This window comes from Phaenicophaeus curvirostris, chromosome 8, assembly GCF_032191515.1.
Source record: "Phaenicophaeus curvirostris isolate KB17595 chromosome 8, BPBGC_Pcur_1.0, whole genome shotgun sequence".
Classification (NCBI taxonomy): domain Eukaryota; kingdom Metazoa; phylum Chordata; class Aves; order Cuculiformes; family Cuculidae; genus Phaenicophaeus; species Phaenicophaeus curvirostris.
The window spans coordinates 14,238,411-14,264,181 of NC_091399.1; the positions used below are offsets into that span (position 1 = coordinate 14,238,411).

Sequence of the window (25,771 nt, forward strand, 5' to 3'; positions counted from 1 at the left end):
TTATCTCGGTGACAGAATCTTATCTTTTCTCCTGTTTACCCTGTAAATAGCATGCTTTGGCTTTGGAGTCAGAAGACTGAAGTCCACAAGGGGCTTTTTCTGCAGAGGACCTTCCTCTTCGGAACTTGCTCTCCGCTTTGGTCACCAAACCTTAGACCTCTTTGCCTTCAGGATCAGTTTAAGGCACATACTTTTGTGGGTGAAAGTCTGATTTTTTCAGTTTGCCAGATCATGTGTTTGTGCAACTCATTTATTGGTGTTCTGGCTGATGTTACACACATCATAACATTTCCCAGCTCATTCTGACGTAAGAAGTGATGTTACAATTTTTGTTCAGTGACCTATGTTGTTTTCTATTTTTCGTTTCATATGCATTAATAAAGTATGTGTTTTCCCTCACTTACATGCCTTTTAGAAGTAGGTTGGAATTGATCGCTTGCCCTACATCTAAGTAATGACCCTCCTTAAAGTAAGGACCCTTCTTAAAGTCATCTCTGTTTGTTACTAGGGCAAACAGGGAAGCATTCTGCTGCCCTGACAGCTTTCTTAAAATGGTGAAAACAGCTGCATCCAATAGTCTTCTGAAGGCAATACTATGTTTCGGATGTGTATTGTGCTTTTTATGCTATCCATTTTATAGGCTTTCACTGGTTAAATTACAGTGAATACGGAGGGGCAGAATTTGTGAACTGCTAGCAGATGTTCACTGTTGTAAGTTTTATGAGTCTTGTAGAACAGCGGGAACAGACTATGTGCAAAACATTTTTTTTGTGATTTTGCCATCTCATACTGTTCTCACAGTACTGGCTCGATAATGATATGATAAAGCTTGGGAGGTAAGCTTTGATTGCAGACTAGCTGCTGTTGGGGCCTTCAGAAAGGCAGACCTGTAAAGTGTACTTTGTTTTCAAAAGCCTGTGGCTAAGACAGATGGGTTAGCTGGAAACATGTCATTTATAATACAATATAATGCTTGACCTCTTACTCCGGTATTAGTTGTTTTGACATGGATGCTGAATGTTTAAACTGTCTCACAGTTTTTATCATTCTGATGTAAGCTGTGATAGCTTTGTGTGAAATGCTAATTTTGGATGAAATTATCATGTTAGCATAATTTGATTTGTGCAACACATCATTATACAGAGAAAATCATCACAAAACAGTTTTACATAAAAAGCAAGAGTACTAGAATCTGTAAATTTCAAACATTTTCTTCAAATAATGCCTTGTTTAAAACCTGGCCCAAGTTTTGTTAGGGAATGTATCACTTCAGTAGTTTACTGTCCTCTCTTGAGCTAACAAGTCACTTTGTTGAAATGCTTTTGTAGTCAAATACATGTTGTGGGCAGAGGAAGAGATCTTTCATACACAATCAGCCTTGCTCTGTGGTCTGAAGAGAAATGAATTATCATGGTCACAGACAGCATAGGAATGGAGCAAGGCTGGGTTTCTGAGAGCACTAGCTTTACTTTGACTTAGTAATATATCCATCTATAAAGTCTACACCTCTTTCTTTCCTCCATCTCTATTGCCAATGGATACATAGATTAAAGGAGTTATCTGTGTATATAGGTATTAACTGTGACTGTAAGCCAAATAGCAACTGTGATAAAAGATTATTTTTAGTACTGGAATACCAAAGCATGCAAAACATTTAAAATATCAGAACTGAGAGTGTTTGCACGATACTAATTCAGCCCTTTTGTGTCTATGCATCAAAATCTGTTATATTACAAATGTAGATTGAAGATAAAATAAGAATAGGACAGAAAATCCTAGTAGAAGCATTAACCAATTCTGAAGTGCTTGATTTTGCAAGCTTAAAATATTTGGATATAGTTTTCCTTGGGAGAGATTTAGGTTGTGGGGTTTGGGGTTTTTTCCTTTTTTTCTAAAGAGCAAAGATGGGAAGGATATTTTTTTTTTTTTTTTTTAAATACTAAACCAAAACTCCGTGAAAACTATATCACCCTCTAGGTAAGGCAATAACAGAGAGAATGAGTTGTTCATTTCTCCAGCACAGATACCTGCTGCAGTCATGGAGCAGGCAGGAGCAAGAACCAAGGATCCAAGTGCACGCTGTGTGGGAGAATGTGATCTGTTGCACACCAGTCCTTCTGCCCTGTTCTCCCCACTGGCTTTGTGCTAATCTGCTCCCTTTCTCTCTAGATTTCTTTTGCTTGCACAGACCAGCAACAGGCAATTATTTGAGACAGGCAGCTAAGGGGTAAGATCTGGGACAAGAAAAGTTGGGAGAAACTGTGAGTGGGGAGAAGGGAAGGTAAAATGAATGAAGGAGGCAAACAAAGACTTCAATGTTTAAGATGCTAGTCTGAGCTTTATGGCAGGTGACTGGAAAGATGGAGACAATACTAGGTAACTTTCACTGGTGACACTACAAAAATCTATTAATAACAAGCATTACTTCCTTCCTCTTTCAGGACACGTCTGAAATCAGAGACTTTGTTTGATTTTAAGAAAAATCATTAAGATAAGTAAGAATAGATCCAGAGGATATTGATGCTTACCATGACTAAAATTCATAGTCTGCCTTCCAGTAATTTGTGAAGTTTTTCTTCCCATTTCCATGGATATCTTATTTTTCAGTCTTTAAAATGAATAAAACTGAATGCAATCCAGTTGCAATAGGAGTCAGTTCAGTGATATACTTTGTTGTCCTGTAATATGTACATCCCTAATTACATTGCACAACAACTTAAGCTAGACTGCTTGTGCTGAACAATGCCATAGTTTTGCTTTCATAGCATGTAATCTGTAGTAAATATTCTATACATTGCATGCATAAGAGTTTCAGCAGTGCCCTATTTATTCAGCTGAGAATAGCAATTTTGTGATTGAATAATTTTGGTAGCATTTCTGTTCTCATTTCTCATGATGCTAACCCGATGCTTGAAGAAGGACTGACTCTGTAGTGTGATGTAAGACTTACTCGCAGAGTGATGCCACCAACATTCATGTTTGCTTTACAGGTTGATGACCAAATGAAGTTGCTTCAGAACTGCTGGAGTGAACTCTTAATTCTAGATCACATTTACCGGCAAGTGGTACATGGGAAAGAAGGCTCCATCCTTCTGGTTACCGGGCAACAAGTGAGTATGTGGGCTCAGAGAAGTATTGATGGCTTTTTAATAATCATTTCCAAAATAGCAGGAGTTTAACTAGGTCAGAAGCACTCCTATGTTCTCAGAGATTCTCTGCAAATAATGTAGATAAAATGACTTGTGCACTCTGTTCCTAGTCTGCTGATTACAGTTAAATTTATAAAAGCAGATATAATCATAAGCCTTTTGCTTTTCAAATATACTTGTATACTTCAGTGATTGAAAAATAGAAGATGAGAAGTGTTTCTCAAGAAGCTTATTCCTTGGGTCTAAAATGGTTTCTGACAGCAACAACAACAAAACTCCCAAACCTGATGCTTTAGGTCTAAAGAATTATAGCTTATTTTCCTTTCAGAATTGTGGTTTACTCAAAAGAATCACTAGCTGCATCAGAAACCTAGAGAACCTGCAGCTACTACCTCTGAAATATCTTACTTTTAGATGTATGTACATGTGTGAGAAACTGGGCAGCTGAGACATCTAATCCCAGGAAAATTATTCAGTCCTTAGGCTATAAATGCATGTATTGTCTCAGAGCTGTCTCAAGGTATGCATTTTCTGCACTGCTTTATAAGGATTAATTTTCTTTCAGGTTTCAGAGTGCATAGATCTCCCAAAATGCAAGAGCAATAATCTGACGAATACTGGGAAAACTGTGAGAAAACCCAAAGGAAATGGAAAGTTTTGTCTCCCTCATACTTTCCAAAGCCCAAAGAATTGACAGTAAAATCAGAAACTTATTCCTAAAATTCTTAATCTGGTTCTATCAGAAAAATAAAAACAAAAAAAAAACCACAAAAAAGCCAGTATCAAAGAGAAGCAAACTGTGCCTGTACATTATGTTCCTGATTCGAGTGGAAACAAGCGAGAGCCCATCAGTATTTAAGTAGCTGCAAACTGAACTGCCTCAATTTATATACACATGGGAAAGAGCTCCTTTCTCTAAGATACATCATTTGTATCTCCATATTGTGAAATCTGCTTACAGCTTTGGTTATAATTTTAAAAGTGTAGTCATTTCTTAACACTAGGAACAAGTGTTAATAGAATCAGAAGGAGAAATAAATGTTTACATTGATGATTAAATGGTAAATGGTAGAAGGGAGAAAGGACTGACTTGTCCAAGAAAATGCGTAGGAAAATACAAATTCTAGCTGTGAAACTCACTCCTGCACCTTTGTGGAAAACCACTGACCTGTGTGAGATCAAGTTGTACTACCTAATTATATGAGCAAAAATTAGTTGCACTACTCTTGAGCTGTATTGGTGCTATTGAGAAAATGGCTGATCCCCTTTCCATTTCATAATCTGCAATACACAGATGACAGCACTGGCAATTATTTTATTTACCACGCAGGATGCTTGCTTATTCCTTTGTTATAAAGCTATAAGTATATTGACAGTTTTCCATTCCTAAGAGAACTGCTAAATTAGTGTCTCATTTGTTAAGTGATTAGTTAGTTTTCAAAGGTACTGCATGCCTAAGTCCCACTGAAATCATTAGAGACATCTAAATACCCTTAAATTCTAGCCATTGTCTCCATTTTTCTACAGTAATAACTTTTACCTCATTAGTCACTTCTATCTTTTCTTGAAAAAATACCCAAAAAACCAGCCCAGCTGTACATGATCTCAAGGCAAAGCAGAGCATTTCGTCACTGTTGGACAACAGGTAGCAGGATGCTTGTTAAATGTACTCCTTGCAAGTCATCAGCTGAGTTGGGAAGTAGTATATTTCTAGGCAGAATTATCATCTCCAACTGAATTAAAACCTGACTACATTGGACTGGTTACATTCATTCTTTCCCCAGGTTTGGCAAATAGGTTTAATACATCCTCTTTTCAACCCTCTTTTCACTTTCCTGTGGCAGAGTTTGTCATTTTGAAGTTGGTGGAAGCACCCCTAGAGTCTCTCATCATCTTTTGTACATTCCTTTTCACACTTACGCTGCTTGGAGAAAAAGAAGCCATATTACAAGAAGAGCAAACAAGAACACTACAGTCAGTCCCTTCCTTTATGGATGGGCTCCTACCCATTTCATGTTTGCTAATGGCTGGAGAACATACTGTACATATGCAGCACATTCTCGTTGAGAGATAGACCTGAGCTGAGCATGCAGTCTCCAGTCTCTTTGAAGCTGGAATGGTTTTGAAATCTACACATAATGTCACTGCACTGTCTTGATTTCCTTCACCTCTGGTCACTGTCATCCCGGATTAAAAGCCAGAGTGCTTTCAGGAGTGGGCACAGCTGACTTGACTCTGCCTGCTCTTGCTGGGCTGCGTGATGTGTGCTCACAGAAAGACTATTGGTAGTTGAGCTATTGCAGAAATGACACTATTATACCAGTACACAAACTGTGTGCAATATGTTATTCAAAAGCAAAACCATCATCTATTAAAATTATATTATTCATTTAAGAATCTTTGTTTAGATGGACAAAGCTGGGTGAGCTAAGCAGAAGGTTTTAAATATCTAGAATTATCTTAAATCACAGAATAATTCAGGCTGGAAGGGATTTTAAGGAGTCTCTAGACCAATTTCCTGCTTAAACCAGGTTTTTCAAGCCTTTGTCAAGGTGGACTTTCAAAAACCTCTAGGATGGAAACCGCTCAACCTTCCTGCACAGGCAGCATCAGTGCCTGGCCAGTGCCACGGGGAGACGGGTTTTCCTTAGTTCTGATTAGGGTTTAGGGCTCTCCTCCTTATGCCCATCTGCAAAGCACAAAGCCTGAAAGACCTTTTTAGTAAAGACTGAGGCATAGGTGGCACTGAGCACCTGAGCCCAGTCTTTGTTTGCTGCCACTGAATCACCAGCTAAATCCAGCAGCCATCCAATGTTTTCCTTGTCTCCCAACTAGCAGTTTAACATCCCTTGCAAGTCTCAGCCCTAGCTGAGCACTGCGTTTTTTAATATCATCCATGCATTCTTGGACAGTGCTTCTACGTTACTTACTCTGAGCCATTCTTGGCTCCAGGTGCCTTTTTGCATCATAGCTGAGTTGCGAGTTCTTTGTTTAGCCAAGCTTATCCAATGCAACTTCTTCTTTTCCTAAGCATCAAGATGGACCATTTTGGCAGCATCAGCCTAGTCTATTGTCATTCTAAGACTCAATGCCAGTTCAAGTGTATTTATGAAAGGATGATTATGACTTGTGTCTGTCTCCTCTGTATTAACTGTAAAATAATTCTGGAAAGCCACACTTCTAGACCCAGGCATTATGAGTCGCTGCTATTGCACTAGATGCGGCATACTGTTTGGTTGCTGCCCTGATCTTTTTGATTCCTCCAGTGAAGAAAGGGAAATAACCGTGGCACCATTTCATAAAAACTAATTGATTAAGGTGTGGAAAGCACTGTGACTCTTCTGATGAAAAGTGCTGTAGATGGTTTTATTTACTGCTACCAGCAAAGCATTACTAACAAAATTATGGTCAATCATCTGGCTTTCAAAGATACTAACTTTAAACTGAGTACCTGAGCTAGATAGCCTTCTTTACTACCTGAGAGATCATGATTATTGTCACAATTTAGCAAATTTAAGACCTCAGAAGCCTCACTCTTCACTTTCCTTAATATATCCCTCCATAAAAGCCACTCATAAACACAGTCTGTTTTACAATCACAATCAAGGGGGAAGCTGTAAGGGGGAACTTATCACCACTTAATTAGAACATACCTGCTTTCTCCACTTAGGCTGCAGGGCCTCTTTTCCTCAGACGCAAAAGTCAAACTTCATCCAGCTCCCCAGGGCCATACCACTGTCAGTTCTCTACTAGGTATCTAAAATGGGATAGTAGTTAGAAGTACACTCAATAGTTTTCAAATGCATTGGCTCAAAACCCGTCACCTTAGGGCATTCCTATCGCATTTCCATACATCTGCATTTCCATCAAGCCATTGGCTTATGAGTTTTACTCAGTGTCAATCCACTGTTCCCACTTTGATGGGGAAAAAGTGCAGTCAGCAGCAAAGTAGTAAGCATTGGTCCTTGCAAAAAAAAAGACTGTGTTTTGTTTTATTTTGTTATTTATTTGGTTGGCATTTCATAAATGAAGTTCTTTTGTGTGTATGTGTTTCAAGAAAGCACTTTTTTCAGATCATTACAATTCCTCAGCAGTTCCTCAGAAACAAGTTCCTCCCTATGCTGCACACTTCATTTTCTGCACTAAGTACTGCCCCTCAGCAGTAGCAATTACCATTTCAAAAGGAAATAAAGTAGCACAAATGCATTTTACAACTCTCCAGATTTCATAATAGAAAACAGCTAAGGAGTGATTTGCAATGCGGTGGTTAATTGTAAATCATTGTCAATATGTTCCCCACATGCCAAGTTTTGTACGTTTGCTATGTGGCGTGTAATTTTAACAGTCCATTTCTAATTATAGAACTTTAATTCCTCCAACTTGATCACTTTCCTTTTGTATCTTCTACACTAGCAATACACTGCCAGCTTCCAAGATCCAGCACACACAGGGCAGATACTAGATCTCTGTACAGAATATCATTGTTCATGCATTTTCATGTAGCAGTCAACACACAACACATGAATTGAAGCCTTGGCTGCCCAGGCGCAAGCAGCTCATTTGGTTTGTACCTACTTGTTGCCAAATTTTCCCTCTGCTGAGTTTGGTAAAAGCTTTCTGAATTAGGTCAACCAAAAACATGCCTAACCCTAAGATATTTTTGAGATTGTCAAAATTACTGATTTAGTTGAAGTCATCACACAAGTACATCTTTCCACTTGGATTTCTATTCTAAAGCATAGAGAAGAGTGTGAGGGTTTATCATGATCTTGGTGGTGATGTATTTTAAAGCAAGCCAAAATTTACCTTCAATTTGGGTTCAGAATTTTGTGGCTTGAACCTATCCCTAGGTGGGATACTTTGTCAATGTTTCAGCTGTACCTTATTGAAAAGTGGCAATGTGTGTCCTGCAGAATTTTCCATGGCAATGTAATCTCTGTTAGATTTACCCACTTGCAAAGAAGGCTTCTGATGTACCAACGTAGCTGCATTTGCTCAGGCCTTTGAAGAATCTGTCTAAGGAACAGACTTGCAAGTTCAAGAAAAGATCACCTTGCCACAGAAAAGGTGAAGAGGCAGATGAACTTTCAAAAAAATATATATACACACAAATACATATATATACTTTTTTTCCCCTATTAGATTTGTGATTGCAGTCAGTGAGGCATCATAGCTGTAGCTGGCAAAAAAGAGATATTGCTATCTGGGGGCCAAATCTAGAAGTCCTTACATAGGCAAACAAACACAGGATTTAATTCAAGGTGGGTACAAATGAGGTCAAGCAATCATTATTTTGCTGTTCAGTGTAGTATTTGTTCTCTTGTATCCATGCTTGCACAGTTCCTCACTCTAGCGGTTTCTGCTGAAAGGAAAAGAAAACAAGGCTGTGCTAGTTGTTAAACATGCCTCATGCCATATGAAGATATTATGCTAGCTGCTGTTTGGGGCTGAACTAGATGTTTTCAGTTAAACTATGTAAAACACATCAAAATTCAGTTTTAATCATGAAGTGCCCAATTCAGGTTTGTCCAAATAGTCATTAAACATTTTAAGCCTTCCAAACAGCTATGGACACACCTGTGAACAAATTGATCCCAATTTACATTTGCTTTGCTATGTTGCCATGCAACAATCGTAACACTATGGTTTTATGTCTAAAATCCCAGTTTCAGCGACAAGTCATGAGGAGGACACCCAATATGAATCCTTGCATGCCTCAACTATTTTATTTCTCACACTCTAACTCTAACTCTAACTCTAACTCTAAGAAATGTATTCCTTTTGTATTCTATACACATTGTTCCCATAATGAGAACAAAAGCTATTTGCCTGGAGTCTGGCAGAATTTCTTCACGGCTGCTAGACTTCCATACTAGTGAGCTAATTTCTCCATATAAATTCATGTAAAGTCTTGTATTTGATTTTAATCTTGTCCAACACGAGAGACAAGTTGTTCAGAGGTCCAGCTCAAAGAAGAAAACACCATATCAGTCTGTCCCAACTGCCTATTGGAGCAGTGATGCTGGTGGAATTCGAAGTGAGCACATCCAGCCTTCCATTGATGGGAAAGGATTTTAAATAGTAGAGCAGAAATGTGTGTAAGATAAGAGAGTGATAAGGTGAAATGAACTTACAGGGTTAAAAGCTTCTGAAGAAGTGGTCCAAGTAAGCACAGCCCCTGTGATGTTATCTAAAAATTGACAAAAAAATTCCAGTGATGGTCTGTCTTTGATGAAGTTTATGGATACTGAAACTCAGCAGTGTTTCCATATCTTCTCATTTCCATATAAAAAACACAAAGTGCATTACACCACTTTGGAAAAGAAATGGATTCTATTGTCCTCTAGGTTAGCTGTGTGCTGCACATTAATTTAATAGCCTCATATTAATAATCTGGCAAACAAAATAGTCAACATTACTAGAGTGGAGAATTTAATGTTACTGATTAAAATACATATCTGCATGAAACTTAATAATAATTTTATTATTATGTGTCTTATACCATAAACAGATCCACTATGACTGAAGCTATACATGACCAAGTACAAGGCATAGAGTTGTTCCAGCTTTGATGTACTTGTTTTTCTGAAACTAAGTTAGACAAAGTAAATGCAGTACTTGGAGTGCTACTATTTGCATACTATAGCTAATTAGCAAGCGCAATAACATCATCCTAAGGGAAAGGTCCACTGGCAACTTAATTCATTATCTTCTATTACTGTGTATCATGTTAAAATGACAAGTACCTTACACTGTATAAGTCATCAAAATTTTAATTAATATATCCGAACCTGATATAAGCATATCTGCTGGTTTGGTCCATACTGAGTCCTCCTCAATTTTTGTACGTGGGTGCTTCTTTGAAGTGTTTTTCCCTGTTAGTTTCCTTAAAAGCATAACACCAATATTGCTTTAAATGTTTTTAATGGAAGTATTAATTATATGAAAAGCTCAAAATTAGTCTAAAAATCATCATAGTTGCCTAAAATACATATTTTAGGAACCAGTGGAAGAGAAATTATCTTGTGATAGTAAATTAACTTGCTTACTACATATTGTTCTGAATGCATCCTTCTGAAACAAAGGTTCATCCACCCACATAGCCATACACTAGAGCTAACACACAAGCTCTCAGCAGGGTCAGGACTTGGAAACTCAGGGAAGAACATCATGGGCTGCTCCCCAGGCTTTCAGTGTAGTTTGCCACAGAGAAGGGAGTGGTGAGAGAGCAGCCCCCCCATCCGCAGCAGCCAGCTGTGTGGCCACAGTTAGATGGAGCAGAGCAGGGGGGAGCAGGACAGTCTCTTTGCTGCACTTAGGCACCCACTGTCTCCATTGTCTTGTGTCCCAAACACACAGTCATCTAACTTACTAAATTAAGTGCTAGATCAATCTTTCACTAATCCAAACTACCTTAGTTTGCCAAAACACTTGTTCATTATACAAGTCCTGAATACAGCGACAGCAGAGCCTTTATTCTGTACTTGCACAGTTCCTGTTGTGGCTGAATGGAATGGGATTCAGTGATAGTTGGTATCTGCTAACAGCATCAAGCAAAATCACTCTAATCCTATATTCCAGAGACTGTTTCAAGCTTGGTGAAGCATTGAAGAGGGGTAGTATGGTTCCACACAGCATTTCCATGTGCCGTATGACCCCTATGTAATATACTAGAAATAAAACACAATTTAACTTTAGAAGAAAGAAGGAACCTGATTCCACTATTAAATGGCAGGTTCCATCTTGTGGGCATAGAAAGGAGCTGATGCCAGAGGGCACCACCTGACTTCACGAGAAAGTTTCTATCTGTGCCCAATGAAACCAGCTTCAAGAATCGTTCACTATCGTGAAAAATCACTTGCAAAGCAAAACACCACAAGTGTTCCCTGCTTTTCTGGCCTTCAGCTTCAGCATTTATTTAGCTGAGCGTATAGGTTCATGTTGTAAAAAAGGTTTGTCTTTTGTTCTGCGTTGAACAATATCTTACTGTGTTAAATGAGACCTTCACATGAGAAAAAAACCTGCACAATTAGTCACTTCCATCTCTCTTACCTCCCTGTTTATCAGTTGAGAAATTATTTGATAGGTAAATATCTAAATGCTGCTGAACTCCAAGTACTTTACTGTGATATATTATTTTGAAGTGGAATTTTCATAAACATTCAGCACTAGCCCAACCTGCTTTTACTGACATTAAAGGGATTTGGACTTTGAAGTCACTCTCAACTTTACCAAGAAAAGGACTTAGAAAACATATGCAGTATTGCTATGTCTTTCTGCAGTCCCATTTAAGTTATGACTCTTTTTCTAACGCTATCATAATTATTCTTTCCCTTTGCTGCCAGTGCACCTGTACTGCTCTGCCCTCTCTCAGAGCCTGCAGTCCTGTCCACTCAGCCCTCACCTCTACAATGCAGGGAGCAGGGATGGTTATCAGCAAGCTAGGTAACTGTAAGAAGTTGGCTTGAAAAATGCTGAGGAGAGAGGTATGACACGAGTGCTGCCTGTTCAAGGGATGTAATGTGCATTTTTATACTTCAGATTCCCAGCTGGAAGTTCCCTCCTAGAGTTAAGCACCAAGAAATCCTTCCACTCCAAACCAATCTGAAGGTCCTCCTCTTTATGCCTAACACTCATGATCAGAAAATACCCACAAGATGTGCCAGATTTGCCTGAAGGAACTTTTGGAAATATGTCCCGGTTGCCAGGCTAAAGCCTTATTTATTTCATGCGCTTTTTAGACTGGAGATATCCCCAGATCTCCCATACCTCAGTGCCTCCAGCCACTGTCCTGTTAAGAAATCCTGCCTTTAGTATTTTTGCTGTCTTAGGTAAATGAAAGTCACGCAGTCCATAAATCTTAGAAGAGCTGTATCATGAGCTGGACACACAGTTATTTACCACTGCAATGACTTGGGAAGTCTTAGCCATGCCCAGAGGTAGTTTGGCACCCAAAGGGCTGGTGGAAGGTAGAGCTGCAAGAACTTTAAGCACAAAGTTAGGTGGTAACAAAGCAGAGGTTCTGAGTATCTGATTTTACATTTAGACACTTCAGTTCACAAATGGTATACTACAGCACAGCTTGCAGTATGATACATACTGATGTCCATATTAACTTTGAACATGACAGTTTATGTGCGAGAATGTCAAGAACAGGCACAGGTGTAATTTATTCAGCACTGTTCTGTCTACTTTGCTTTGGTACCAAGCTAATCCAATTAAGCCTCAATCATTCCTTCTTCATCATTACTATATTCATCATGCAAGACAGCACTGTATACTAGTACATTAAGATTTCAGACTTATATTTGTCTGTGCAACTGTAACTTTACACCCAAATTAGGCTATGTGGAAGCTTCACCAAAGCTTCTGTTTCCAAAAACGCCAGTCAGCTTGCCATCTCCAACATCAAAACCAATTGTGAAATGTAATACTATTAGTTGGGAAGCAAGAATGATTTATTTTAGTTGTGGATTTGATTTTACCAAAAGAAATTAAAGGTATAGTATAAAGTAAATGATAAGATTTCAGTATGCAATTAAGCATTTTGCTCAAGATTCAAATTGTTTTAGTGTTTGTCTTTTAAAAACATTTTTAATCATGAATTGGAAGTTATTAATACACCTTTTACTATAAATTTCTGTATACAGGGCCAAGCATGCAGGACAGCATACTCTTTAATGTGACTACATTTTCAGAATAGACATTAACTGAGGCTTTTTCATGCACAGTTGATTTTGTATAAACTGATTGACACCTTTGGGGGTCATCTTTCCACTGACTCATAATTTTGCTCACTCTTGAAAAAAGCCTCCTGCACACCCAGTATTCTCTAGTTAAAGCTGAAAATTCAACTCATCATATTTACACAATAAAAAAAAAAATCCATCCTGCGTTGTTTTTAATTGCAAATCCTACTCAAGGGACCAATTCTCCTGCTTAGGAGGCAGCCCTGTGCCTTCTACTAGAGAACCAACTGCAGTCAATTATGGTAATGAAATGTCAATAAATATAAAAATTTAATACAGCCTGCTCTTGGTGAGTGGCAGATGAGGACTTGCCTCCCAGACAAATTTGCTGGTGCTGCAAATATTAAACGCACCTGAAAGAGTAGCAGGTTGCTGAGATCTCTCCAGGAGAGGGATGGTGGGAGATCAGGCATCTACTGGGTTTTTCCATTATGGCATAATCGCTGCACTAGGGCCACTGATATTCTTGACATCCAGACGTCTTAACTTCTTATTATGAAGTGAATAGCATATTTCCCCCACAAACTGGAACCTTAGTGAGGGATTTCAACCTCCCTCCCAAGCCTTAAAAATTACGAAAGGGAAATTAAATTGTGAAAGTAGATATTATATGCGACCACTTTCTCAATATGAAGTAGTTAAATTATGTCACTATACTAAACTGTTCCTTGGGTGAAAAGTATTTAAAGTGTTTAAGATACTTTTTTTTTCTTGTTATTTTTATATATATATATATATAAAGAAATATGTATAAGTGTGTATATAGAAAAAGACAGAAATAACAGAAGAAAGCAGTATGAAAGACGATTTGACTGGGATTTCCAAAGACCAGATCCCAATTTTGCCACAGATTTCTTTAGCCTTGAGTAAGCATTTAATGTTACTATTTCAGTTCTCCCAGGTGTAAAAAGACAGCAATAAAACCTACCTCACAGGACAATTAAGCATAATCCATTGAATTAATTGAAACATAGGCTCAACTTCACATGCTTTGCAGGGCTGGAGCAGTATTCTTCTTAACATCCATACAAAAAGTGTAACTTCATTTTTCTTGCACAGTTGCCTTCAATCATTGTCTTGAGAGCACTAAAATTACATATAAATAAAATATCTTATTAAAAGTTAGCAACCTATTGATTATATTAAGTGCATCACTAGAAGAAGTTATTTTTAGTTCCTTTCAGACATCTCTGTCTTTGCTGGCTGAAATTTTGTCAGGTTTAAAGTCTTTTGTTTTTTTTCTTGCTTTACTGCTGTTCATACTCGAGCAAAATCAATTCAGTCGTTTTAAAATTTAAAAAAAATTATTCAAAGCAGATGTTCCTTAGATTTTTTTTAAAAAATAAATTTTGAGGGATCAGTTCCTGGAAAAACAAAATTTTGCAGTTTGGTCTATTTCCTCTGATGATACTTGGCCATTCTTCATTAGCTGTCTTACCGTGGGAGACCTTAAAGATGGAATTAGAGCACCAATACCTTTAAACAAATCATTAACCCAAAGTGTGCACTTACCATTGCACTTAGTCTTAGTTTAGAGCCAGACTTAACTTTCATGTGCTTACGTGAAGTATGGTTAGCAATTTCCCTGTTGTTATGGAAGCTCCTAAGAAAGAAAGGAGTTGGTAATATAACAGTAGTCAGGCAAGAACAGAACTTTTTTTAAATGAGTCAATAACCTGTTTAGGTCTCAGCCGTCGGCCAGCAGCAGCTCAACACAGGAGCAAGCAACACACCTGGCCATTTTCATGGGACAGTGGCACTGGTAGAGGATATATAACACACTCTAATGAAAATGGGGCTGAGCTGAAGGCATTTCAGGCAAAACAGCTGCACTCTGCTCCATGCAGAGTTTAGGCTGAACATTGGGAAAAAAATTTTCACGGAAAGGGTCATTGGGCACTGAACAGGCTGCCCAGGGAGGGGGTTGAGTCACCTTCCCTGGATGTGTTTGAGGGGCGAGTGGACGAGGTGCTGAGGGGCATGGTTTAGTGTTTGATAGGAATGGTTGGACTCGATGATCCCGTGGGTCTCTTCCAACCTGGTGATTCTATGATTCTATGATTCTATGCTGCTGTCACTGCACTGGAGCTGCCCAGTCTCACAGCCTCCCACCCTGTCTCAGAGTCAGCTCCCACCAGCCCCAGCCCCTGCACTTCACCTTCACGTCGTGGTGTTCCCCCACTGGCTGCGGTACCCCAGGACTTTTCCACAGCTCACCATCAAGATATGCAAAAGTTAACAATGTACATCTGAATGGCAGAAGCCGTTACAGTCATTGCATGGAAGAGTCTTCTTAACAGGACGGGCATTAGCTATAAAAAAGTTTCAGTGTGCAAGCAGTGGGGACATCACCTAAGACTCAAGGATTGCCCAGTGTTCTGTCAGCTATGAAAGGCTTTAAGTATACTTTGCTTGTGAATATTGCCCTTTTTAATATGGTGTATTAATTCCAGCTTTCTGCTGGACAAGGGACACGCAAGCGTCACTTCAGAAAGCTCATAGACAGGCCAGCCCTCCCTAAGAAAAAATGGGCATCACAACAAGGGCAGCAGTTTCCCAGAGCAGTCTGGTTTTTTTCTGTGCCCCAGAGAAAGCGATTTCGTGCGCTGTGGTTGCTGCTTGGGACAATGCAAGTGCAGCTGGCCTGAGTCACGCACCTGCTTGCTCCTCCTTTTCTAGCAAAGAAGGACTCACCAGAATGAGTCTGTTGGAACCAACTCCAGCAAATACCAGGTTTTTATGTAGCTAAGGAGAACAGAAACCATCCACACAATACCTTTGTTTCCTGTGGGAATACACCGACATTTCTGAGCTTGAATAGATGTTTCTGGCCAAGTTATGGACACTGGACCATTTCCCATGAATACTGTTATGTCCCTCCGGACCAATACGCTCAGTGTAGGCACAAAGCTCACTTCATCAGTCTTTGTTTGCAGGATCATACAATTGCAATGAGAACAAATACACCAAATTAATAAAACAATTTGATATGGGAACAGCTACCAACATCATAAATAGTTGCCATATATAAAGCTTCCAAGAAAGCTGATACAGACAAACCAGCCTTCACACTCATGTGACATACCATTAAGATATATGGTTTAATAATATTTTCAATACATATCTTTGTCCTAAAATAGGGCTTTATATAAAATCATCCTGACTTGATATCATTATTAAATTGAAAGTAATTCTTTTATCCAGGAGTACCTCGGTTTTATGTGATTGCTTGAAACATCATAACGCGGTTCTGCAGCTGTGACAACCAAACAGGAATACAATTCTCTTTTACAGGTGGATTTTTCCGTAATAGCATCCCAAGCTGGAGCCACTCTCAACAATCTTATGAGCCATGCACAAGAACTAGTAGCAAAGCTTCGTTCTCTGCAGTTTGATCTACGAGAATTCGTATGTCTCAAATTCCTGGTGCTGTTTAGTTTAGGTAGGTACTCTCTGCTTTTCATACTTTGCTTAACACTGTTCCTATATTTTTTTGTATAAAAACATTGAAAAAAATTTGCTTTTATTAATTTTCCCTGAAAAAGACATTTTTTAAATATATATAACAAGATTCACAGTAATCTGAGGGTTTTTTTAATTATCACTTGCAGGAAAATTATATATAAGGATTAAAAGTGGATTTCTATGGAAATGACTCCTAAAACCTGTGGAATTTAATGGACTGTTACAAGCTTTCTGTATTTCTGTGTGTGACTTCTGAATATTTCAGAACAAGGGTAAAATTCTGTTAGAGACTTTAGAGAACAGTGGAAAGTGTAGATTGCCATGATTTTCTATGATATTGATTATAGTTATGTAAAGCAGATGGAGTGGGGTTATGGTTGAAATATCCCTCTTTTTCAAAGGCATCTGTGGTAAGTATAAACAGACTTCTTTGCATATGATGGTTGTCACATCATAATCCATAAATCAGAAAAGTGTCTCATAGTTTTTAAGAAGTGAAAGGAACTCTTAAAGTGCAAATTATTTATAATAGCTTTACGAAAGGTCCGGCTAGGAGGTAATCTTTAAAGGAAAACTAGTTTAGTACTATTGAAGAGACATAGAATGGGAAAGATACCTGTGCAAGACAAATTAGTTAAACCAGTGCCCTCCAATGAATCAGTCAAGAAAAATCACTGGTGCCAGGAATAAAAAAAGACTTAGGGAGACAGATTCCTATTGACTTCATAGGAACAGATTTTTCAAGTTTGCACTTTGTTGACTTAATAAAGCCAGGCTAAATAAACTTTGGCCAAGTGAATTTTTATTTATTGGCAGACAGTTGAAAGGAGAGACTTAAAAACATAAATAAAGTCAGATCCAGCCATACCTCCATAGACAGAACTCCTACCTTCCTCAAAAGGTATTTTGTCTGTAAAGAGAGTGAAGAGTTGAGCCAAGCACAACAATGAAAGAAATATCAGCAGTGGTGACATTTACCAATTTTTTTCTTTAATGTTCAATTTAAAAAAAAATCTTCTGCAAAGGAATAAAATTCTGCAAGCGAATTAATATAATACAGTTGCAATTAGACTAAAAGGAACTGGTTTGGTTGCACTGTAAATCATCAATTACTGTCTTAAACATGTTCCTCTATGTGGTGCTTATAGAATTTGAACCTTCTTAGGAAAATTTTAGACAAAGTTGTTTTTAAATACAGGATGCACAAAAGATCAGTACTTCAGAAGTATAGGACAAGAAATATGTAAAAAAAATAAGAATTATATGAAAAATTAGCATGATACTAAGAGAATTGTCTGATATGAAGAATCCTAGGAAGAGATAATAGATTTCCCTGGTAGCTATTCAAGGCTTCTTTGCTTTGAATGTCTTAGAGTCAAAGAAGGAAAAACAAGCCCTCTGTTGCAGAAATTATGTTTTGTGAATTAATCTGATGAATAGCAAGATTTCAGATTTCCTTATTCCTAATAAGTAGGGTTTTCAGTCATTAGGCAGTGGCACAGAAACATCTAAAGAGCCTGTAGCTTTCATCTGATAAAATATTTAGAGAATTCAGTTCAGAGATATTTTAAATCGGCTGAATAAGTGAAGTGCATTTGGAATAGTCTCACATTTAGGTGGCCTTTTTGTTTGATTGCCTTCATCAGCTCTTCTACTACTTTGTGTTCATTTAAGAATCATTCTTACACTGTTAGCTCTTCTAATTCTGCCAGGTAGCACACTCAGCTTCTGAACAAGTTGGGCAGGAACACTTTGCAAGCTTGTACAGAGCCAGGTTATTTTTTTGTCTTATTTCTCCTACTATAAAAGAACCTAATTCTGCTGCTAATAGGAGCCTTGTAGCCACATCACTTGCATGTAAAAGTGAGCTAGCTGAGAAAGGTTCAACACCTTTGAAAATGATTACTTGCTTTTCTTAGCATACTACATAATTCTATTTGCTAACAGTCAAAGCTAGATTTTGTTCCCTATAGAGTAAAATGTAAAGATGTTACCACTCGACACACAAGACCGAGGCAAATATTTTGTGAAAATTATGACAAAACTGAGATGGAAAACACAGACATCCTTTCCAGCTTTCCACTTACTTTAGTTTGTGCCCAAAAGAATGAATGAATTGTCTGGATGAAATTAATAAGACACCACACATCCTAAAAGTGAGTCAGGTTTTTGAAGACATTGAAGTACCTAATAACACTGGTTTGACAGCAGAGATGTCAAAAATAGCTAAGCATCAAACTCTACATAAATAACAGGGAGCAATTATTGTACCTGGATATCTAGGTACATTTGACACGCAGCTACATCTCTTAGGCTTCTCAACAGAAAACAGGTCTTAATGCCAAAGATATATCACTTAATAAAAAAAAAATTCAAAACCCTCAGTTGGCTGTTGTTGAAAATCTGGTCCTGTAATTTTGAATGGAATAAGAAGTACTTCAAGGCATACCAGCCTTTTGACATTTTTAAGGATGTTCCTGCCACAGTGTTAACCAACCCAATAAAACCTTATGCTATTGTTCTTTAGTGTAGTGCTTGGTTGAAAAATAAATGTCTCAAAGGCAACAGAAAGTCAATAATCCACAGAATTAATTTATTGAGAAGAAGCTGTGTGTTTTTTATAACCGTGCAGATATGAGGCTGCCTTGTAAAGCTGTTTGTTTTTCACAGCTGTATTATATTGTCTGTCTCTTCAAATGTGGCAATTTATCAGCCTATTTGAATTTTCATTACCAAATTTGACATTAGTTTGAAAACACTCTTCTTTATTTTTCAAAAATCAAAATTAGAAATTAAAAAAAAACCCAAGACCCCACATGTGCTATTGAATGCTCTGATTCTGGGGCTGAAACAGATTGAGATGCTCTACTGGGGTGAAATCTTGGCCTCACTAAAGTGAAAGAGAATTTTTGAATTGGTTCTGCAGGGGCCAAAATTTGTCTCACTGTTCATTTGCTTCAGAAAGAACAGAAATTTCAGATCAATTTTGCAACAATTAAATTTGTTAAAAGACTACATTTAAATGATGTTTGAAGAACAAACTGAGTAGCTTACATGGGGTACTTTCTTCTGATGCAGCAGATCTCTTCATTCTACCATACGGTGTCTTTACAGACTAGTCACTTAACCTGAAATCAGCCACTGTTTTCTCTTTACCAAAACTTCCCATTTGTCCTGCTGATTTTTATTATCTGAACTCAGCAAGGATGATTTGTCAAACCTCCCATCAGAGCAGTTTGTAAAGTGAAATGCCAATAGGAAGAAAGTTAGACATCATTTGACCCATGTCCAGGCACTTGTCTGCTGGAGCTAAATGCTAGACTAGGCAGCAGCTGACTGGTACTGCTCCCTTATCATTGCCAGGACACAGATAAATGTACTTCATTTAAGAATGAAGGCTTTATCAATGGACAAATAATTGCAGAGCCACTATTGATCTCACATCTCACTTAACATGAGACAAGAGGGCCCTGTAGAAATAGTAAACATTTAATCGCTGTGGATGGCAAACAATGGGCTCTTGCTTAAACAACAAAAAAAAACACCTGAACAAAAGAAAAATAACTCAGTTTTCAAACAAACCACAGCCTTGCTTAAGGGATCAGCAGAAATGCTTCTGGATCTGGAGCACTTCGTTCCTGTTTCTGTTGAATAAGAGGAATATTAGCAAATTAAACCTTCCTTGCTTTTAGTCTCCCTGAAGTGTCAGGGCTGAGATGGGACTAGGTATTGGAGGTACTGGGCTCCACCAGTTCCACTTTTGGAAAAGAAACCTGCCTGTTAAGATCTTCACACAGATGAAATAGGCAGAAATTAAGCATTTTTGAGGCTGACTCTGCCCTCAGCACTTACAGGACTAGGAGGATCTTCCTGTAAACATGTATCCAAGGAGCAGAAATACAAAGCCTGTCTGTGCCTCAGTTTCCTCTGGTTCCAGCAGCTCACATCAATGCATGTATGCAACATCCCAGATGAAAAAAAAGCAAACAAACATTTTGAATTATCTATTGGGTTTTTTAATATACTTTATGAAACATAGTTTATCTACTAGATTTACATGCTAGTCAGAATCTCTGCCCCAGTGAGCTTGCAATCTAAATACATAGAAAAGACAAAAAAACACAGCAGCAAACAATGATGAAACACGTGCCTGTGCATATTTTAACTCTCACAGGTTTTATTGAGGGTTTAATTTAAGGGTACCATGTATGCAAATAGGAATATAAGCGTCAACTAGGTAACAAGGAATATTGATTAAATTTTGGTAGTATTTATGATGCTTAAGGACACACAAACAAAAAGAATGGGAAAATGCAGTGAAGGAATTAGTGAGGCAGAAGATTTTACCAGACCAAAAGGAAAACAGGAAACTAGACTGGAAAATTAGACATGAACTAATTCATACAGGATAGTAGTCACCTATGTGTAATACAGGCATAAAGACATAACCTAGCAAATTTTGGCATGTAGATCTTTATTGTAGCCTTCCCAATAACCACACTCTACTTTCAAGAAAAAATGGATCTGCTTTTTGCACTCTCTGTTTACTAAGATTGCGCTAGTTCTTCAAAGCACAGTACACCAAGCATGGGCACTTCCTAAGAACAAGAATTAGGCAAAAAGCTTTTTCCTCCCATCATTCTGAAATTTTAGTATCAGAACTAAACAAATAGCAGGTGACTGGCTCAAAATACAAGAATTCATTCTTCAACACAGCATGTTTCCAGCTCTGGCACTCCTTGCTCAAGATATAGAGGATGCTGAAAGTTTTTGTGGTTACCAAAGTTACTTGGAGAACTTAACAGAAGGAAAATCCATTGAAAGCTGTGAAATACAAACCCCACCACTTCTGGCTGTTGCTAACCTGCAGCTGCTGGAGCCTGAGCAAGTGCTCCTGAGCTGTATTGCTCTATGCTTTTCTTCTTCTGACACTGCTCCTTATGGCATCTGTTCCTGGTCACTGTCAAAGATGGAACAAACTGGTCTAGATGATCTAGAGTGCCAGTATGGCCATTCTTATGCCCTCATTGCGTGGGTGTGATCCATTTGTAGTTTTCATGGGCTCTGTTCATCCTGTAAAATGGTCCTAGTAGTTCTTTGGATACCAAGGAACACACAGATAACTCTACTTTGTCTTCACAAAGCACTTTCACTCCCAGGATCTGAAGTAGGTGCTGTGAATTTGAAGCAAAAAGCATTGCCTGACAGTCTTGCTTGGCAAGCCAGTAATGGAACACTTACCCAGGCAAGGACTTGTCATCACAAATGTGTTCACATCTTACTCACAGTGACAAACAGTACTTGGGATTTAATGCAGTCTTCTTCAAAGTGGTCACTCTAGCTGTTTTTACTTTTGGTAGTTTGTAAATATACAACTACTCTTACACCTGGGTTTTATGTATATGTTATTTGTAATGCATGTTTATAACTGGGCTGTTATTGTGAGGTGGTTTTATTAAATCCACTGGCAATTTTCTTACATTCGCCCACTCTGTTACCCAAGTGTGTTTACAAGATTACGCCAGTAAGCGAGAAGCCAAGGGGTCCTGTACGATTAGTGTTCAACCAGGGCTTTCAGTCTTCCCCATGTTACATTTCAATTTAGAAAAATACTTGCTGCACACTTGTCAAATCCAGGCTTGTATCTCAGCCTGAATGTTTAACTATAGAAACAGTGGAGAATAACACTGGCAAAGAACATTTTCTAAAGTTTGTGTAATCATTTGGAGTTCAGGAAGGATTGATTAGTATTCAGGAGATATGACTACTCAATATTTATACCACAGAGACTTGGCAGAAGCAAATAATGGTACATAAAGCTGATGCTCGTCTTAATTAAATGTAGTATAATAGGTGTTGGGGATTTTTTTTTCTTAGCATAGAGAGCAGCTTAGCAATGACCAGATATAACTCATTCTGAAGTTCAGAGTTTAAAACTAATCAATATGTATATATAACAAGGGAGGACTGAATATAATTTATTATTAGCTGACAGCTGACTAATAGATAAAATCAAGATTTATTTAAGTATATTTTTCCACTCTCTAATTTCTGACAAAATATTTGCCCCCTTTGACTTCTGATTATTTTTGACTGCACTAATGGTATTTCAAACAGACTTTGTGAAATTAATGTCTCACTTGCAGGTAGGCTGGGAATGAAACCAGAGAGTATAGAATGAGACATGTAACTAGGGTAATACTTTCACTGTGACAAACATTAATAGTAATATTTCTCAGTTTTACGACTAAGAAATTTTAATGGCAGATGATATTTTAAAATGTTCCTTCAAAGAGTACAATCTACATACGTGATGATGAACAGGCATTGACTGACGGACAAGGCAAGGATGGCAGGCACAATTCCAGCACACCTGTAGCCCAGGCTTTTCTCAAATGTCACAGCAAAAAGTTTGGATAGGGAACATGAAGAAAGTGGATAAAGAGATCTGGCATATAAAGCATGAGATACAGAGTGGGGAAAGCAGAAAAGTACTTGATCTGATAAACGTGGTGAGAGGAAGTGGAGATGGCATTGCATGCAAGTCAGAGATGACCACGTGATGCTGAATGACTGATTGATAGGTAAGGAAGGAACAGCAACAAGACCTTGAAAGTGAACACTGTTTATGTCTGATGTAGCAGGGAAAAGGGAAGGTGCAAAAAGGTAGGGAAGGAATAAGCTTGGAAGAGTATCTTAGCAGCAACATTTGCCAAGGCCAAAGGAAGAAATGCTGTAGTAATTGAGATGTAATATGATGAGGCAACGTGGTATTTGTTAAAAGTTTAGTCTAGTAAACAATGGTTCCTGTGCACATCCCATAGAAGTCAGTGAAAACACATTTGCAGGATTAGCTATGCAATATTAGTTTGGGATTAATTATATTAGAAATTGATAAATTTAAAGGCGAAGATCACCGTCTTTTGTAAGATCTCTTCTATGGGTATAACGGAGGGTCTGTTTCTTGAAATCCAAAACCAAGGTGACCATTTCTGTAAATTATCGTCATGCAGCTGAAAAGTTATAGACATGACAACCAACTGCTGGATGAAGAACTATGACTTGCACTGAGAAGAAAGCTGAAGGAGGTTATAGTGACCACTGTGATGGTCCTTTCTTGCCCTCAAATCAATGAAAGTAACTTTCATAGGCATGGATCAATTTATCACAAGTCTCCTAATTTCACAGGTTTTACAAATTTTTCTTAGTTTGCTGAGTTCGGATTTGATAACTTCTAGTGCGAGCAGTTGTCAGCAGTCTTACATAGTCCCTCACTGCTGCATGTCCCACTTTGCCTTGGAAGCCAGGGATAAAACTCTCATTAGAAATCATGAGGGCCAGGAGAACAGTTAAATAGCCTGTCTGCTCCTGGAACATTTAACTCTTCTCTGGGTCTCAGGCAAAGCAGCCAATCTGCTCCACTCTGCCACTAGAAGAGCTATTCCACTTTTCCACTTTAATCATCTGGGAAAGTAAGGCAAATGAATATGGACAAAACCTCATTTCAGAATCATCTCGTGAGGGACATTCTCCTTTCATGGAGCCAGCATTGCCCAACAGAGAAATCAACCCTCTTGTCTCTGCTTCTGACTGCATTAGTGACTTTGAAGTCTCATAAATGATAGTGCAACTAACTACCCTATCTGGTAAATTACAACAATAGTTACCTATCTTTGTAAATAGTGGTAAAATCCAGAGTATTAAAGATACTATAAGGTACAACCAAATTGAAACAGCATTGTTTGAAATGTCTACAGATGTGATAACAAATGCCATTGCTAAAAGGAATCTGATTTAAAATATCTTTAATAGATTTTGAGAAAATTTAATCCTTTCCTTTACAAATTACTCAACATAAAAGTAGTTTCTTGCTCTATTTCCATATTAAGGTCTAAAACTTTGCAAAAAATTTGAAAATTCATTTTTTGAGAGACTATTTTTAGCAGTGAATTTTAGCATACGCATGACAAAGTGGATTTTCTTTTGCCCTGTTCTTTGATTTCTCTGCTTTTTTCTGGTTTCTTTAAAAACAAAAGCAAAGACATATTTCCTTACCCTTATTTGTGAAATCCCGTCACAAAGCCAAACAACTAAAAATCAGTCTTTACATTTCTTACAGATGTTAAATGATGATGTATGGAGTGATGACTTAGGTAAACAACCATTTGCTACTGACAACATTTTTTTTAGTGAGGTGACAGATTTTAGTCCAGCCTCCCATGCAGGTTCCCCACATTGTGCTGGCAAGATGAAAGAAACTAGGGCAGTGTACAGGTATCTATCTTAATGACATCTGCAAGCAATTATTTTTGTGAAAAAATCCACAGAATATCAATACAAATAAAATACAGATGCTGGAGTTAGAAGATATACTTAAGAATTAAACCAGGTTTTTTATTAAATAAATCTTTAATCATTCATCTGTCCTGGCAGTAGGAGTTGCAAATTATAAACTTCTTGCAGAAATTCCAGAGGCAGCCTCCTGTTTCATAGCTGATTGAGTTTTTTCAATGAACTACACTAAATTGTATAGGAAATTTAAAAATCACTGTTAATTTGCCCTGATTTTATTTCAGAAAGTGCAATGAAAGTGGTGACTTTATCTCACAGATAACTATTGAGTACAATGGCATTTTTAGAGGGACGCATTTGATCCAATTTGATCATTACTGGCTTATGTTGTCTGCTTGTGTGACGGCTGCAAGCCATGGAAAAAATGATTAACTGTCTTCAGCAAGTACTTTTTATTTTCATGTTGTCTTTTTCTAAAATGCATATTTTAGAAGGTTTTGGAATAACAATAGGATTAGATGTTTGAGGGAAAATTAGGTCATATATTTGTTAGATACAAATCTCTCAAGTAATTAGAAACATGGATACCAAGCAATAATTGTATTCTGTGCTGCTGTCTTTATGTGGAGACAGTGGGGATTTCAGAAGAACCCAATCAGTGTGCTCTGCACTTTTTTCGTCTCTAGTATGTTTATAGAATTCTAGTAAGTATGGCTTTTAAACAGCTGCTGTAAGGGGGAGGAATTACCTGCACATAACCCACGTTTACACACGTCTCTACTTTTGGAATACTTTTATAATTTCTGTCCCATTTTCAATATATTTTTCGTATGTTTGTGGTGAAAGTTTGAATGTATTATATACATAACAGAGGAAGTATAGGATTATATAGAATTATTTTAGCTGCTAGTGGCAGAAGTGTTCAATATCAGTGGCTACTATTATTAACCAAGTTTCCCAGCACAACATGGGAATAAATGACTATATACTAAGATATTGATAAATGAATTAATATCCTTAATCTTGGAGCCAGTTAGACCATTCTATAGTTTTCATTTGAACATGTGCTTCACTGAATGAGGAACATGCTAAAGGGGTATAATGGCTAAATTCCCT

At 37.8% G+C, this 25,771-nt stretch overlaps 1 protein-coding gene across 3 annotated transcripts in view; it reads left to right on the forward strand.

Moving 5' to 3' along the window:
- NR5A2 (nuclear receptor subfamily 5 group A member 2) overlaps positions 1-25,771 on the forward strand; it is a 92,297-nt gene that overhangs the window by 48,288 nt on the left and 18,238 nt on the right. For all 3 annotated transcript variants that reach the window (XM_069862537.1, XM_069862539.1, XM_069862538.1), the window contains 2 exons: positions 2,991-3,110; positions 16,193-16,340. In XM_069862537.1, coding sequence (XP_069718638.1) covers positions 2,991-3,110; positions 16,193-16,340 — 268 coding nt within the window. The remainder of the gene's footprint in view (positions 1-2,990; positions 3,111-16,192; positions 16,341-25,771) is intronic.